This window comes from Camelina sativa, chromosome 7 (genome assembly GCF_030686135.1).
Source record: "Camelina sativa cultivar CO46 ecotype springtype chromosome 7, ASM3068613v1".
Lineage (NCBI taxonomy): Eukaryota > Viridiplantae > Streptophyta > Magnoliopsida > Brassicales > Brassicaceae > Camelina > Camelina sativa.
In genome coordinates this window covers 26,002,703-26,019,086 of record NC_141886.1, presented here as the reverse complement: position 1 = coordinate 26,019,086, position 16,384 = coordinate 26,002,703, and the positions used below count along the sequence as shown (strand labels likewise).

Sequence of the window (16,384 nt, the reverse complement as noted above, 5' to 3'; positions counted from 1 at the left end):
AGAAGAATCGATTGTAGTCAGACAAAACAAATCGAAACCTTAAAATTTGACAGAAATCCCAAAAAATTCAAACAGAAACCTAAAAAATTGAAACAGAACTAAAAAATTGAAATCCAAACTGAAACGAATAAAACCCTAAAAAATTGAAACAGAAATCCTAAAAAATTGTCTAATTTGTCGAAAAGAAAACGGATATACACATCTCGAAACCCAAAATCGATTACCCAACATACGATTATAAGAATTCAATCCAAATCTGTACCTACGATTTTGATAAATTTGTAGACAGACTATCTGAGAGAGATAAGAGAATTTCGGAGAGAGCTAAAGAACTTCTTAGAGATAGAGAATCTAAGAATGTGAGATTTTCGACAAGAATCTAAGAATCAAAGGAAAGAAAATGAAAAACCCTAGCTCTTGAACAGAAAAGCAAAAGAAAAGAATGTGAGATATTTCGACAAAGGTAAAAGGGAATAATGAAAAAATTGGGCGCTTGGTTTTTTAGCTAAGTACTTAGCGGGGAAATGAAAAATAAAATTTCCGCCTAAATTAAAGACAGCGTTTTAAACATTGTAATGCTATGTAAGATACGCTTCAACAAAACTGTAACTTCTAAAAACATAATATAGCGTTTACAATTACCCAAACGCTATCTAAAATACGTCAGTATGTTAACTATAGCATAAAGGAAAAAAAACGCTATATTCATATGCTAACTTTACGACATTTTCTTGTAGTGGTTAGCTTGGCAAATAGATCTAAATTTGTGTTGTTATAACCACATTTAATCTCAATAGAAGTATATCCTGCACCAAAAAAAAAACTACAAACTCTATTGTTAATTATGTTTTAGTCCGACATATATAGGGATATTTATCAGCAAAAATAGAAATATTCTAAAGTCATGAGCTCATTTATCAACTTTAAATCAAGATCGATATAAAGTGTACAATGTGAACAAAACACAAATCATAATCATATGTGAGAAAAAATAGAAACACAAACAGATATGTATATACATGCTCTACTGCTACTGTTCGATTTAAGTTACAATTGATGTTATAGTATATATATACTATGTAGCCGTATACATACTTAATTAAAAAATATTGCCAATACAATGCCATGAAACTCTTATACATTAAAATTAAAATCTGAATGTACTTATTAGAAATATATTTTTCAATAATGCAAAAAGAAAATCTAAATTTTCTTTTAGTGTTTCATCAATTAAGAGGGAATTATGTGTATAAAAAAAGATGTATGAACTATGTTCACTTAGATTTTAAGATGCTCACCAGTTAATTTCTTGTTTTTTTTGAGTCAAAATGAACAATGATACTTTATGATACTTTTTACTAACTTATTTCTTGATCTTCTTATATTCCGTAGTAACAAAATTTTAAAATGATGAAATTGACACTTTAGCATAAATTTCCCTATATATACTCCACTATTTTCTTATAATATGAAGATGCAAGAGAAATCATGTAGCAACTTAGTAGACACAATTAGGGTAGTAACCAAACCAAGACGCATATAAAGCAACATTACTTATTAAGTTACCAGTCACATGGATTTTTATCTGCCAAACACAGAAAAGTATACAACAACGTTTCCAGAACAACATTGTTACAAATTTTAAACTATAAACCTAAAAGAACATAAACAATGCCAAAGCCTAAGACAATATCATCGGCTTACGCTCATCATTATCCACAACAGATAAACCATTTTGAATTATGGAAAACACTTTCCCATTAAATCAAACATCCAAAGAATATTCCAAAAATTAAATATACTTATATACACATAGGCGTTTCCAACTAAATTCGTTAAATTGGTATAGTAACCCTTGGATGAAATATCAATTTTAATTGTTGCAGCATGTTAAGTAGAAATGGTAACATTTTTCTATATCTAGCATCACTATATTTGCCAAGAAGAAAAATATGAGTATTTTTACAAAATTTAGTTTTATAAAGAAAGACAAAAGTTTTCTTCTGGCATGTAAATCATTTTTTCTCTAAAAGATTGGCAGCTTTGTTGTTATTACTTCTGATACATTGAAATTGAACAGTTGAAAATAAATGATTAATATTAATCGTACTGGACCTGCGACGGACTTTCCAAAAGATTTTTTCGTTTGACACACCGATTCAATTACTTACATGCCTCTCTGACTACTCTCCCTCCATGGTAAAACTATCATCATGAAGGGTAGGGGAGTTAGATGACACCCATAATATTTATAACTAGGTTTTACCCCGTAGTACACCACATGTCTATTATTTTGTTGATATGATACTGTAATAGTTTAGTGGTGTTTGTAGTCGATGGTGAATTGCATCTATATATATACTGTTAACGCTTGTAGATATGTTTTGTATAAACTCTTCATTCGCAAGTTGAGAATATACATTTTATGATTTGGTTAGTTATGATTTAGGAATGAATGATATGGCATATTCTTATTTTGATTCTCAATTGATATTATTGGATTTATAGTGTACATTTAAAGCTAATAAGAACACTCAGCCCTAAAAATTCGGCATGTAAATTAGATCTTTCCTAAGATACAAAGAGCATTAATTAACATTAATTGGATGTAAATAAGTACGCTATGGATTAAAAACCGGCCCAAAATATTCGGTAATCTTAAGGAGGATCCGGATAATTGAATCGGTTATAATTTTAGTTAAAAATCTGATCCGAAGTTGGCAAAAAGCCAAAAAGTGATAGCACCTATTGTACTTTAAAAATGTATTTCGAGCTCTATATGTGGATATACTTGTTTGGTTATAAGTATCCTAAGAAAAAAATTAAAATATATATCCGTTTATAAAAATTCAAATCACATCATATGCTGAAAAAAACCTAAAATTTTATTAACTTTATGTATTAAATAGTAATTAAAATAATTAAATATAAGATTAAATAAAAGTGCAAGGAGAATTATATTTTAATCTAATATATTGATTTGAATTAGGTAGATAGTTTTTAGGAAATTAATATTAGGGGTGCTTGCAAAATTAGACCCCTAACTTGAGTCAATTGCAAAACTGACTACCTCTTTTTTTTTCTCCAACATTTGTCATTTTCTCCCAATTAAATCCTTATGTGTTCATTGTATTCACAAAAATGCCATTATTCTAATTTATTTGATTTTTTTGCAAAAATGTTTATTACATCAATATCCTCATCTTTTTATTTTATTTACGGTTGTGCCACCACCATCAATTTTCCAACAACCATGAACAACCAAATTTGAAGCTCTTAATGCTTCAACAACCTGAATTTGTGAGCTTAAATAACATCCAATGCTATGAGAACTTCATTTTCTTCCATCTCCTCTCTATTTTAATCCAAGAAAATTTGCAAGTGTGTTCATCTTGTTATATGTCATGATTCTTGGATAGTGATTAAATTGGTGCTGGGTTTCTTCCTTGGTGACTAAAGACGACGTCCTCGGCTGCTTGACATTGCGAAACAACCACCCATAAGGTTATTTTCCGGTAGATTCATGATTTTTCTTGATTTTTTGCGAAATTAGACTTCATTTGTTAGTTTAACCGTCAAAATATCATGTAAAGTCTACTATGTGGTTAGTTTTGCAATTAAAAATTTATCGAGTTTCGAGCCCGTAGACTGAAATTTCAGTCTCCTTAATTTCATTTGAAAACAAAAAAAAATATGATTCAGACTGCATTATAATCTTTCCGTCATATACTTCGTTTGCAGTCTACTAATGTGTATTTTTGCAATTGACCAAATTCTTGACTTTTTAGTGATGACTGCCAGACTAAGTCTTCTTATGATAATAAAAGAGTAGACTTCTATAGTGACTATTTTTGGGGTTGACCAAAATATTTAAGCATTGACCATAATATTATTGATATAAAATTAATTAGTTGACTGCAAAAGAAGTCTACTAATTAAAAATTAAAATGTTGGTCAACACCAAAAATGACCATGGCAGACTGCAAACGAAGTCAACATTCCTGGAGACTTCGTATGTAGTCTACTTGGCGAAAGTCAAATTTGGTCAATTGCAAAACTAACCACAACGAAGTTTACTTTTTCTAGTTAACGGATAGATGAAGTCTACTTGTTAGCTAGAAGTCTACTACAAAGTCAATGGTTTGGTCAATTGCAAAAATAACCAGAGTAGACTGTAATCGAAGTTAACTTGTTGAAAATTTCTAAGAAGCCTACTATGTTCTATGTTTTTAATTGCAAAACTGACCAAAAAATTAACAAAGTAAAACAACAAAAGAAGTCAACTATCCTAGTAAACTTCATCCGGTGTCTGCTTTATTAAATTGTAATTCCAAAAATAGACCACACATAATAGACTTCAAGAGAAGTATCTTCATAGAGGCTAGTTTATGTCTACAAGGTTGACATCAACATGAAGTCTTCATAATTTGAAAACCAATTTATTGCAAATTGGTGAATAATTTTAAAGATTTTCTTGTTGTATTCTTTGATATATGATATGTACTTGCCTCTGTATGTTTTTGAAATGATTATATATTATACATATGGAAAAATCAAGTTATTGGTTTTTTAGGCAGTTAGGTCATTAACTTAGACTTATTTTGGAAGTCAACGTGTGGGAGTTCTGTGTGAAGTCTGTATAATTGAAAAAATCTTTAATTGAAAATATAAAAATATTTTTTTTGATTTTTTAGTTCGAAGATGAAACGGCGGCGAAGATGAAGCGGCGGGGTTGAAGAATACAGAGTTCGGTGAGATATGGTACAAATTATAATAATTATAATAATCCTGGTTTTAGAGATTAGAGATTTTATATGATTTTAGATTTTTATTAAAATCACATGTTATTCAACTAGGGATTTCTAAATGTCTTCTCAAATTCTATGTTATTAAATTTGAAATTTTGCTAAATCATTCAAAATCATTCACAATTGCATGTTATTCAATTAATAATTTCAAAAAGTCCTATCAAATTCAGTGTTATTCAAAAGTTAACAATTCTTTTTAAAATCCTCTTGATACTGATTTTGGGTGATTTTCAATACCTTTTTTAGTTGAAAATACGGATGAGAAAATCTCACTACTAGAGATGTGATTTTGATGGATTTGTTTTTTTAAATGATAAAAAAAATTGGAGCATTCTCTTTCATCATCGGTCGTCGTCTGTTCATCAATCTCGAACACACAAAAAATACAATAGATTTTGGATCAATTGATTAGAACAGAGGTTCGATTGTGAGAATGATAATGGTTCCAATAATCGAATTGATACATGATCCTATCGTCTTTTGTTCTTAACCATTTTGTTTATGCTCGTCTCCATGTTTCTATGTTGAAGTTGTCTTCGATGTTCGGTCGGATGGTTGGAGATTTCACGCCATGCGCAGCACCGGAATGAATTGGAGGAAGCTTCCGAAGCCACTGAGTCGGGTTTTTGTCGAGGGGAAGGAATATGAGGAGGAGAGAGATAGACCAAGACAAGAAGAATTAGGAACTAGAGCTTATTTTCTTGATGATCTTACATGTTCGTTTAATTTCTTATCATCATAGGATTCTTATAATGAATTATGCATTCTAATCGTGTTGTTTTGAATCAAGTCATCAATGATCTAACTTCGGCGTTTATGTTTCTTTTAAGATTCTATAGAATTATAACATTGCTCAGGCCTCATAGTGAGAGGATGAGAACACTTGCTAGTTTTTGTTCTTGTTGCCATATAGTTTTTTCAAAAGCAAAAGAAGAAAACAACAACAACATCATCATTATCGTTACGTCATATGTGTTTTCTCTTTTTTCTTCTTGCTCGTTTATTTCTTTAAATTTCATCAAATCAAAGATCAATAAAGGATGATGACAAGTGGTGCCTTGAGTTTCACAGCATTCTTGACGACATCTTCACTAGCTGATCTTCACTTCTGGGTAAAGAGAGTTAGACCTGTGTGTTGAGCAGTAAAACCAAATTTTTTATTTTTTGTCTAACAATCTTCTAAAATCACCCAATTTTTTTTTTTAAATCTCACCAAATCACAAATAACTTTTTAAAATTCTACCAAATATTCTAGAAACTCACTCAAATCTCTCAAAATCTAAAATTTTCTGAATCCCACAAAATCATCCTAAATGTTCTATCCAATACACCCCCCTAAATCTTATTGAAATTACAAATTTCTAGGATTTTTTTTTTTTCAGTTTTTGGATAATTTAACAAATTAGAAGAGAAATCTGATTTTATAAAAATGTCGACGACTTCTCTGGTAGACTTCTGTACGGGAAACTGAACCGTCTGCAAATCAATCAAATCAATTTAATATTTGTAATGATTATGCTGAAGACTTATCCGAAAGACTTCTTCTAAGAATATAGAATTCTACAATTATAAGTATGAAATGAAGTGATATATAAACTTTTTAAGAATTACCCAATTGTGAATGATTTCAGTCTCCAACATTACAATGAAGGGTATTCTTAGCTATTAGTTGTTACACTAAATCTTATTGAAATTACAAATTTCTAGGATATTTTTTCAATTTTTGGATAATTTGACAAATTAGAAGAGAAACCTACCATAATTTTATAAAAATTATATTTTTTATTATGTCGACGACTTCTCTGGTAGACTTCTGCACGGGAAACTAAACCGTCTGCAAATCAATCAAATCAATTTAATATTTGTAATGATTATGCTGAAGACTTCTTCCTAGGAAACTAAACCGTACTTTAAATTACAAATCTCAATTTTTTATTTAAAAAATACAAAAATAATTTATCATAATTATTAAATTAATAATAAAATCAAATCAAATCAAAATCTCAATTATTTACAAACATATTCGGGGTAATTCTCTTCCACCGTCACTGCTCCACCGCCCCATCTTCTGTTTAATCTTCTCCTCCGGCTGTAAAATTCTCGGCCTCCACCATCTCCTGTTTAATTTTCTCCTCTGCCTGTAAAATTAAAGACAAGAACAAGTTTTGGTAAAAAATCTGACTTCAAGCAATTAAATCATAAAAATCTAAATAAAAGTTGAGATCAAACTCGAAACAGAAAGAACTAAACTTTTTATTCTCAGATCCAAATAAGAAAACCCATGTAGAACCCAAATTCAACCAACATAAAACTAAAAACCTAGATTTGGTAGGTAGATATGAAAACAAAACATTTGGGATTAGATTTGAATATGAATGAAGGTCAGATCTGGAGGGAGATTCGTAGAGTCACATTTGCATAACTTCTTCAATAAAAAAAACAAGAGAGAAAAAAGAGGATAGATTGGAGTTTTAGATCTACTTTTTTTTTTTTGGAAAGCCAAGATATATTTGAGAGAGAGGCAAGTAAAATAAAAGAGAATCTAGGGTTTTCATATTTATCTTTGTAACAACGAAATATTTTGTGGGTATATGTAGCTGAATTTTTTAGAGCAACAATATTGGAATTTTTGAGAGAAAAATTTTGGAGAGAGAGAGATCACATAAAAAATTAGGGTTGACTTAGAGAGAGAAGTATATATATGGTTAAATTAAATTATCCGGTTAGGTTAAAATCAAAGAATCAATACGTATTCGGTTAGGTTCAGGTATCGGTTTGGTTAAATTATCGGTGAAATTAAGATAATATAATATTAATGGTTGATGACATAACAAAGTCAACCACCAATAATCTGCAGAGAAGTCTACTTAAGCAAACCCTAAATCAAATAATTTTTGCCTAATCAACCTTTTCTTGTTTAATTTGACTCGTTTATATGTAAATTATTTTATTTTAATGCATGAAGTCTATGTGGTTATTATTTGATCAATAGGTTTATCAAATTATTTTTTATAATTTTTTTAATTATAATTAAGGAGTAGACGTCTTTTTATGTCTTCTTATTGACGTCAATTTGTAATTCACCTTAAAGAAATCTATTGCAGACTTCCTCGGGTTACATCTGTCATTTCGGCTTCTATTTTTTTGTTTGGCCGTAAGGGAGTCAACTGTAATTTCAGCACCTTTAGTGGTTATGTTTCTCGAAAATCGAATAAGGGGTCTACGATTTCATTCAAATGCAAATAAAGGTACAAAAAATGCAATTGTCCCTTAATATTATCAAATAAGGAAATGATTGTGTTTGGTTGTAAGGATTGTAGAGAATTTAGTTGAGACTTGTTTGGATACAAAGATAAGAGAGGATGACACAAAAATGTACTTCAAAAATGTTAAGATAAACTAGTATTTATCCCATGGTACACCACGGGTCTATTCGTTTTCATAAATCATTTAAATAAGTTAGTATACTAATATAATCAGGTTTTATTTAGTTAATATAAATATTAGAATATTATATATAATATGTTGTATTTGAAAAATTTACCCCATAGTAAATTTCTTTGTTTTGTAATATCAATGCACTTATATATATATATATATATATATATATTATTTTGGTGTTTTTACAATAATTAACAGTACTTGTTAATAAAATTATATGGATTGACTTTTAAAGAACAATAAATATGTATATTTTAAAAAATACAATGAACTATGATTTTTGGTTTTGTGCATGGTCTTAAACCATGGTCAAAAATACAATGAAATATGATTAAAATCAAATTTATGGTGATTAATAGTGTTTAAGACCATGGTTTTTTGGAAAATCATTTCAAAAAAAGATTATTGCACAAAAATATACTTCAAAAATGTTAAGATAGATTTTTAAAATATATATCCTTTTATAAAAATTCAAATCACATCATATGCTAAAAAAAATCTAATATTTTTTTAACTTTATGTATTAAATAGTAATTCAAATAATTAAAAATAAGATTAAATAAAAGTGAAAGAAGAATTCAATTTTAATCTAACATATAGCTTTAAATTAGATAGATAGATTTTAGGAAATTTGAAATTAATATTATCAAATAAGGAAATGATTGTGTTTGGTTGTAAGGATTGTAGAGAATTTAATTGAGACTTGTTTGGATACAAAGATAAAAAAAGAACAAAAATGTAGTCTAAAAATGTTAAGATAGATGTAAAGAATCATAATATCCTTCTATAGTTACAACACAAAGAGATAAAATGGCTAAACATCTGTTAATTATTTCATATATTGTATTTGATTTTTGAAATAACTGGCCAATATATTTTAATTATTTTGTTATATCTTAGATTTGATCATGTAGAGCTGTCCTATACAATATAGGAATACAATATGATAATAAAGATATCGAATTCATGACTCAAGCGGTGCAACGTTAGTGACAAACTGTAGTCTGTGGAGGTGGATACTTTTAGTGATGCGGGTGCGTGTTGATTTCCCAAACGTTACCACCGCCAAATTACAAATTTTATAGCATGTCTTTCCTCGAACAAAAAACTTAACACTCTTTAAGTTTGGAAACATAGAAATCTCCCCCCTTCATCTAACAGAGTCATGACTTGCAACATAATCCTCTTTATCTTTGACGCATCATTCTGCTAACAAGTGTTTTGGCTTATATGTCTCTATAAAAGCGTATCGTGTTGTATATATACCTTGGTTAAACTTAAAGTCTAATCACATTTATTTTCACTTAGAAAAATAAAAACTAACTTAAGAAAAAAAATAAAATCATTGATTAGAATAAAAACTTTTCGAAGCAAAGCTGCTATTTCATATCCACGGATTAATAACAACAGTAGGTTTACAGTCTACAACATGAGCGATTAAATGTCAATAATCCTGCATACCAAAATGATGAAAATCAGAAACTCTGATGATCTAACTAAAGAAAACTCAGACAGTATCAAATCCAAACAAAAATGAGGTTGTAATCAGCAAATGAACTAATTCATCAAAGTCAATCTAAACAGTACATTATAATTATGGTTAATACCAGTTCCACAAAAAATCAACATATGGCTTTATATATTAACATGCCTTTAATTATGACAATTAGTGGAATAAGCGACTAACTCAGAGGGTATGATATATGAATTCAACCCCATTCATCAGAGACTAACCAATATACTTCTCCATCGGTCGGAATGAAAGTGACTCCCATCTTCAGTTTTCCCTATTATTTTTTGGATTACATTTCTATCAGAACGTACGAGTGAAAGGATCACTGGTAAGTTTAATTCTTCTTGACCTTCATGTTTGGAAAATAATTAAGAGAGACAGAAGAGGTTAGAGTTACATAAAAGAGAACACCAACCTAATTAAAGAGTAACGATGGTATGGGTGTCACATCTACCATCGTGTCACATCTTGTTGACAAATTATTCAGTTATTCGAAGAGAAGAGAGAGTAAACTACTCCTTGCAGTGATTCACGCCAATAAAAAAGTAAATAGATAAAATGTAAACCACAAAACCTAAAATGATTGAACGAATTCCAAATATATAGATCTGAAAAGAAGCAATTGAACAGGTTTTTTACAAAGAGAAGCGACGATTTGGGAAAGGAAGAGAAGTGCCTTTTTCATTTAATAAATTAATGACATCAGTTTAGAGCTAAACCGTTGGACGAGAAAATAAAATAATTTTATCCGTTGGATTAAAAAGATGACATCAGCAGTCCCTAAAAATGGGTTTGCTATTATATATAGATTTAACATTAAATTCAAAAAAAAAAAACACGGTGAATATAAGATCTGCGTCGTGTAGACGGGAGTGAAAACACTAAAAGGTATCTGGAATTTACTCTGTGAGGATGATGCTGCCTGAATCGTCATCATGATACCGAGAGCAAAGTAAAATATGGCGAGGTATTTGTTGGAACGTTGGATGAAGGTATATGGGAGTTGGTTCTGTTTTATGAAACAGAGGAAGAGGAAAGGGAAGATAAGGATGGGGAATCCGATGAACTGGAGAAGTGATTGAGTCCAGATGCCGTTGTTTTTACGGTATTTGTTGATTTTGTGGAGGTAGTAGAAGTTCTCGAGGAGTCTTGCGATGGATTGACCTGTTATGGCGAGGATGATGTAGATGATGATGGTAAACCACTTGTTGCATCTCCGGTCCGATGATCCGGTTCGGTTGTTGTACAGTGTTGATGATGACCTAGGCTCGGTACCGAGCCGGATATGCACGAATCCTTCTGCACCTACCCAACCAACCAACCATAAGAAACAGGTGACACATGATGATTATTACTTGCATATCATGTGATCAGGAAACGAGATAGAAATTTAATCTGCCTACCTTGTGAATTAAGCTGCATTCGTTGATTTTGTCTCATGATACTAATTCTGAGTTACTACAACTTGGAAAATTCGTAATACTAATTCTCTTAAATCCAGAATTAATGACTGTTTTATACATGTATCGTTTCCCAGTCAAGATGATCTGTAGGTGATATGTTTTTTTGGATGATGTTTTGGGGAAATCCCATAAACTGGGTTTTGTGTCTCTTACCAAGTAATGAGTTTGGAGGTAGACTTTGACGGAGTAAGGCCTGTTAGAATTTGGAGATGAAAACTGATGTCTGAGATAGTCACATAACTAAGAGACCATGTACAGATTCAATGAATCGGTCGTTCAATTTCAGCTTTCTACTAAAAAGGAGAAAGCTTCATGTTATTTTGTTTGTATTTTTTTTCCTATTTCTTTCTCGTCGATGGAAGTATTCAACTCCCTCATTTGTTTAGGAATTCCAGGAAGGTATACATTTTTCATGGCCACGTCACATCCCAAGTAGATAAATCTTTATTGTCGACAATTGTCACATCCGAAGCTTACGCAATTGGATGTCTTAGAAAAAAAGCAAAAATGGAAACTCTGACTTTCTACGGACTACGATATATACTTAGTTTTTTTTTTGGTATCAATGTGAAGTATAAGATATATACTTAGTTTCATCTACAGCAAAGGTAATTTGACCACTAACCAGTACCATAATTCTAACACGCTTACAGACTAATAATCTATTCTAGGCTAGTGCACAGTCTAGCTCAAGAACCACCAAAATCACCATCATTTATAACCACCATATTAATCTTTACTAAACTTTGCAGTATTTCATAAATTTCGTATATTCAATTACTGACAAAGCCCAATATAGGAAACGCATAGAGAGATTCAGAGTTCTATGTACCAGTAGAATTAAGTAGAGAACACACACTAAGACGAGGAAGGAAACACATCTTTGACAGCAGAAGCAGCAGTCAAGTAATTAAGTGTATTCCTCAACGTCTCTCTTTCTCTCTTTAACCTAGCCGCAGTATCTTCAAGCTCAAGCAACGCTTGCTGCTCTCTAGGAGCTCCTTCAAACGTACTTCCGACGAAGAACGAGAACGGCGTCGGAAACTGATTCCTCCTCAGATCTTGCACTTCCTTCTCAGCCTTCCCATTCAATCTATTCGATAACCTAATCACTTCTTTCATCAGAACTTCGACCTCGTTCGCCAACGAATCAAGATTCTCTTCACCTGAAGGACGATCTTCAAGCCACGTCACTTCTCCGACTAGGTAAGGTTTCGTGCGGACAAGATTCGTGACTCGAAACCGTTCTTGTCCTTTGCATATCAAAAAGAACCGATCGTCGACGAGGCGCTCGTGTTTCACGACTTCGCCGACGCAACCGATTTCAGCGGCGGATCCGGAGACGGAGTCGGAGTAAACGATGCCGAACTTGAGATCGGATTGGAGCAGAGTGTGCATCATGATACGGTAACGGAACTCGAAGATCTGGAGAGGGAGGATTGCTCCGGGGAAGAGAACGAGCGGGAGTGGGAAGAGAGGTAGCTCGACGATGTCATCGGATTTAGGAGATTTCGCGTTGTTGTGATGCTTCTCGGAGAAAGAAGAAGATGAACAACGGAAGAGCTTACAACGCCGGCGATAATTATCACTCCGTAACGGAGATAGAGATCTAGGGTTGAAGGAGGAGGAGTGATGATACGGTGGCTTGGATTTGAAGGAAGGAGATGGAGATAGTGAAGTTGAAGATGGTGAAGAGACTATGTGTGGAAGCGCCATTATAGGGGAAGAGACCGAAGTAAGTTAAATCAGAGAAAAACAAAAAAATCTTTAAAACCTAATTTGATTTTTTTTTTCTTTTTCCTTCTTCTTGACATGTCGTTTTTTGTAGAACAAGTGATTGATTTTTTTTGGGGTTGTGGATAATAAACGAGAGGAGCGGAGGAAGAAGTGGATGTGATTCTGAATATCCCACGAGTGAGAGACTTCATATTATCCATCTACAACATGATTGTAATGCCACGTGCTCGCTCTTTTTAGATTAGGGAATCACATAATTGTTTATCTACAATTGTTTTGCCGTATTCATATTGACTGAGAAAAGTTCATTTAATTTCTAAGATTTTATTAGGAAAAAAAAAAAAAAAAGATGGTTCATTCTTGTAATAGTTTATTTTAAGTCGGTTTATAACACCTTTGTGTGCCTTTTTTTTACTCTCATCAGTCGGCCAATAGTTAAAACTGGATGAATAAGCTTTTCTGCTTGTGGTTGTGGGTAAGTGGTAACTTCACTTCACTGAATGTTCTGTAGTATTGTTGAAGGGAGAATAAGGACCCATAAAGAAAGGCCCAACTCATCTACCCAACTGATTTGATTAAACTAAACAGTTGAGTTGATTTGAAGATTTTAGAGTACCCATAAAGATGATATAAAACGAATGATGGCCCAGCAATGATCAGATTGTATAAATGGCCCATTCTATAGGAATATAGGTTTATATCATAAAATTCTTAATGTTCATTAGCTTAAACAAACTTATAAAAAATTTGACACTTGCAGTTGCAGCCAAAAGAAATTTGGTTGAGCACTATTTTGGTTTCATAGCTAGACTTTTGTTTGTTTGTCAACAGTATAGCTAGACAATATCTGAAATAGACATTGTAAAGAACAAAAAAACAAGAAATGTTTTTCAGAAATTAAATTGAAAATTGACGTTAAAATAAGAACCACTAATCATTTGGAGATTAGGAGGAGACCAATAGAAGTGTAGTAGGATAAAGACGAGTCCAAGGCACGTGGGCAATGGAATCGTTTTGTCTATGGTGCGACAAAACCATTCTTATGCAAATTCAATCGACATTAATTTACAGAAACAAAACTAATCATCGCTTTCGTAAAAAAACGCATCAGTGGTTCATCTCAATGTATTGCCCAATAACGATAAAATAATATCTTTTGTAATAGAACTTCGGAAAAACCATTTGTTTGTGTTTTTTGTTTTGTTTTGTTTTGTTTTGTTACTATATAATATGATTTATAATGTTAGTTCGACGATTTGAGACCTTTTAGTTTTTAGTATTAAAAAAAGAAAAGAGAAAGAGAGTGTTTTTTTCCTACTGAACATAGCGAGACCATGAGATTATAAAACATAAAGATTATCATTTGAAAATTTATCTATCGTATCTAGCCTGGTTTATTAGACTGTCTTTGAAGTTTATATATTTTTATCAACTGTTTTTTTAGTTTTGTCATACATAGATATAGTTCTAAATAGAAGAACTTTATGAGGTCAAAAAAAAAAAAAAAATACAAGACATTTGTGTAAAAATTTGATGATAGAGTTAGTTTTTTTTTTTATTTCCGAAGAGCTCATTAAACTCCATTAAGGCAATAAGTTTTGACCACACAACGAATATACACACCAATGAACACCTAATATGTAATTGTGAAGAGATATTTATTTTTTGGCGGAAATATAAAAATAAATATTTAGATGACAGAAAAATGTGATGTGTATCCCAACACAAAAGCATCATAAAAGTCCACATTATCTTTCAATACATTATACTTAATAGTTTTTTAAAGACTTTCGAGAATTTTGGAAAATGATTGGCCAAAATGTGATGTCAATGGAGGCTTTGGGTTTTAGCTTTGGTCCAAAACTCTCAATTCACGTCGACAATGAAAAGGGAAAACCAAAAAGAACAAAACACTATTAGAAAACATAGCCATAATATAGGAAAAACACAAGGTCCCCCCTTCACGATAAATAATGATCGTAACAACACTACAAGAAAATAGATGATTAACGATTACACTATTCGTCGTTTTGTAGTCGTACAAACTGTGGTTACGACTAAATAGCGACTAATGCAAGCAGTTGGAGATCGAGAATCGCTAATTAATATAGTCGTATATATAGTTGTCTTTTTGCGACTATTTTACGACCAAAACCTCTAGTCATTAGATTGTCATAAGGTCGTCGTTTCGTAGTGGTTAAATTAGTGACTGTTTTACGACTATGGTGTGATTAAGTATCACAGACAAGTGGTCTTCTTACTGTTGTCGGTTTTTAGTCGTATAATTGTGTGGCGACTAAGTACTGACTATGGGTTTCGTAGTCGCTATATAGTCACTTATTTTTTATTTAAGAATCTGAATGTTGCATATACTAATTTCTCTTTATCCTCTTCTTTTCATTCTTTTATACTAATTTAAATTGAATGATTCAAATTTGGAAAGACATAATATCGAAATATTGAAATATAGAAATACACGGTACATATTCAAGTTACAGAAATAAAAAAAGGTCATAAACACAATCTGAAAGTGGGAATGAGTTCATCCAAAAGAGTGAGATAGAGTTCATCCGAAAAGAGTGGGATTGAGTTCATCCGAAAAGAGTTAAGATAAAGAAACCTATTAAGCAGATGTTGATGGAGTTCGAGTTGGATCATTTTGGGGAAGAGGTTCTGTGGTTGTCTCTTTAGTTGAATGGCTTGCAACGAAATTCTGAAACCGCAGATCACATTCCCTCAGAAACTCATCCACGATGGAGAATTGGTCAATCTTGTCCTTCTGGGCAGCAATAACTTTGGATTGCTCAGCTTCACGCGCAGCAATTTCTGCATCACGCCGCTGTAGTTGAGCAGCCTGTTCTTCTATCATGCGTTGAGCTTCCTTCAACTGTTCTTCGAGAGCCACAAAGGTAGAAGAGCCACATGCTTGCTTATGCGTTCCATTGACAAGGCAGTCCTTGAGGCTTCAAACTCCATAAGGTGTTCCTCTTGAATCCTTCTCAGTGGACTTAAAAATAAGAGAAAAGTTAAGATTAGAGGATGACAAATTAAACTCCAAGATTATAAATGTGTATTGGTTTTAAAAAAAAGTAACCTCAAGGAAAATTTCTGTATATTCTTCTGTTGTGAGGTCCCGTGGTCGTTATTCTCCATCTGACACAGCAAAAGACTCTGCCTCGAGCTGAGATAACCTCTCTTGAACAATCTTCTCATATGTTTCTGCAATCTTCTCTGCCTTCCGATCAACATATGTAACATCAGGCTTTGTATGTGCCTTGATAAAAACCTCACCAAGTCGGACTTCTCTTCCCAATTCCTCAACCTGCAATGTTAGCAGAGATTAACTAAAAAAAATAACAGCTATGTAAGAATTGAAAGTGGCAAAAATAACAGCTACTTAACCATTTCGTCTTGAAGTTGTC

The 16,384-nt window shown here is 32.0% G+C and overlaps 1 protein-coding gene and 1 long non-coding RNA gene across 3 annotated transcripts; both read right to left on the bottom strand.

Moving 5' to 3' along the window:
* Positions 1-9,057: 9,057 nt before the first annotated feature.
* Positions 9,058-10,313, bottom strand: LOC147941714 (uncharacterized). 2 transcript variants are annotated; one of them, XR_015561142.1, is made up of 3 exons: positions 10,178-10,313; positions 9,984-10,036; positions 9,058-9,702 (listed from the first exon to the last, which is right to left on the bottom strand). It is a non-coding gene; the product is annotated as an uncharacterized LOC147941714 (long non-coding RNA). The 2 variants fall into 2 exon arrangements; XR_015561141.1 differs by having other exon boundaries at positions 9,984-10,302.
* Positions 10,314-11,960: 1,647 nt separating this feature from the next.
* On the bottom strand, positions 11,961-13,347 carry LOC104702292 (uncharacterized). Its single transcript, XM_087457058.1, has one exon. It carries the CDS (start codon positions 12,939-12,941, stop codon positions 12,084-12,086), a length of 858 nt encoding a protein of 285 aa, XP_087313184.1. The 5' UTR covers positions 12,942-13,347; the 3' UTR covers positions 11,961-12,083.
* Positions 13,348-16,384: the final 3,037 nt, after the last annotated feature.

Bases quoted from the DNA above. Each gene is read 5' to 3' on its own strand.
- LOC104702292 (XM_087457058.1), bottom strand. From the start codon at position 12,941: ATGGCGCTTCCACACATAGTCTCTTCACCATCTTCAACTTCACTATCT.